Below are 1,664 nucleotides of genomic sequence, written 5' to 3'. Positions count from 1 at the left end.
CGCGGCGTTCACACTCGTCGCGCCGGGAGTGCAGAAACACCTGAAGCACAACGCGGGCGGACGCGTCGACCCGACGCAGAAACGCGTGATTCGCTTCGCGCCGAACGTGACGACGCTCGTCCTCGACGTCGGCGCGAAGGCGTCGCTCGCGTTCCAGCGCTCCGCGCGCGCGTTCGAGCGCGGCATGCTCGGCGACCCGGCCGTCGCCGTCGTCGCCTTCGAGCCCCTCGTCGAGAACATCGGCTGGCTCCAGCGCAACTGGTGGCGGCTGCCCGAGGACGTGCGGCGGCGGCGCCACGTCGTGCCCGTCGCCGCCGGCGCGGCGGACGGCGTCGCGCCGTTCCATTTGAGCGGCGCGCCCGCGTGCGGGTCGACGCTCGCGACGAGCCCGAAGAACCGCGCCGCCTGCCACGAGAGCCGCGCGGCCGTCGACGTGCCCGTGGTCGCGCTGGCGACGTTCTTCGACTTCGTCGACGCGAAGCTGCTCGCGCGCGGCCACCACGTCTTGAAGGTCGACGCCGAGGGCGCGGACCTCGACGTGCTGCGGGGGGCCGGCGCGGCGAACCTCCGGCGCTATTTCCGCGTCGTCGCGATCGAGTGCATGGTCGGCGACGGCGTCGCACACCACGTCGGCGAGTGCCGCGTGCGCGACGCGCTGGCCTTCATGGCCGACGCGTTCCCGCACCACCGGTGGGTCGCGCAGGGGTCCGCCGCGGCCAACGTGTTCTGGGGCCGCACGGCCGAGGACCTCGCCTGGGCGTCGTCCGCGCTGCTCCCGCTGCTCGACGCGTAACGTTGACAGAGGACCTCGCCTGGGCGTCGTCCGCGCTGCTCCTCGACGCGTAACGTTCACGACCAGAGGACCTCGCCTGGGCGGCGTCCGCGCCGCTCCCGCTGCTCGACGCGTAAGATTACGGGGGGGACGCACGCACTAGGTCAGGTTCGCCTCGGCCTTCTTCGCGGCGTACTCGTTCGGCACCGTGCCGAGCGGCGTCGAGTCGCAGTAGTCCTGGAGCCGCTTCATCATGGCCGTGTCGAGGCGCGGCGGCACGGGGTCCTTGCCCGTGATGAAGTTGAAGATGTCGATGGTCTCGCAGTTGAGGATGTCCTCGTACTCGTCGCACTCCGCCGACGTCAGCCCGTCGACGTTCTCGACGGCCCAGGTCCCGAGGAGCAGGTCCACCTCGAGCCAGCCGCGCTGCTTCGACCGGTAGATGAGCCGCTTCTTCCGCACGGCCTCGTCCGATGGCACGACGCGGTGCTGCGCCGCGAGCTCCCGCCAGCGGCCGCTCGCCTTCTCCTCGAGCTCGTCGCTGAGCCCGACGGCCTCGCCGCCGGCGAGGCGCTCGGGGCTGCTCGCGGGCGGCGGATTCGTCGTTTTTATGGAGAGCGCGCGCAGGCGCACGCTGCGCCGCGCGACGAGAGCGGCGCGGGACAGCAGCATGGCGAAGCTGTTGTCGAGGTGGCCTCGAGATCAGCCCGGAGAGCGGTGCAAAGTGGGGGAAACTTTGGCCTCGGCGACGCTTCCGCGCGCGCGCGTTAAGCGCGCGTCCGCGTCCGCGCTCGACGGGGTCGCGTTCGACGCGAGCCTCTGCGACGTGTCGTCGCGCATCGCGGCTCGGCGCGGTACGGCGACGGCTCGGCGACGCGGGGAGAGATCGGGT

General features: G+C 72.1%; 1 protein-coding gene across 1 annotated transcript; it reads right to left on the bottom strand.

Annotated features, from left to right (window-relative positions):
* Positions 1-982: 982 nt before the first annotated feature.
* On the bottom strand, positions 983-1,228 carry AURANDRAFT_16747 (hypothetical protein; the record flags this gene model as incomplete). The annotated part of the gene is made up of 1 exon (XM_009043552.1): positions 983-1,228. A coding segment is annotated over one exon (246 nt), but the record flags the coding sequence as incomplete, so codon positions are not given.
* Positions 1,229-1,664: the final 436 nt, after the last annotated feature.

This window comes from Aureococcus anophagefferens (genome assembly GCF_000186865.1).
Source record: "Aureococcus anophagefferens unplaced genomic scaffold AURANscaffold_58, whole genome shotgun sequence".
Classification (NCBI taxonomy): Eukaryota; class Pelagophyceae; order Pelagomonadales; family Pelagomonadaceae; genus Aureococcus; species Aureococcus anophagefferens.
The sequence above is the reverse complement of the archived record's forward strand: the minus strand, read 5'-3'. Positions and strand labels throughout refer to the sequence as shown.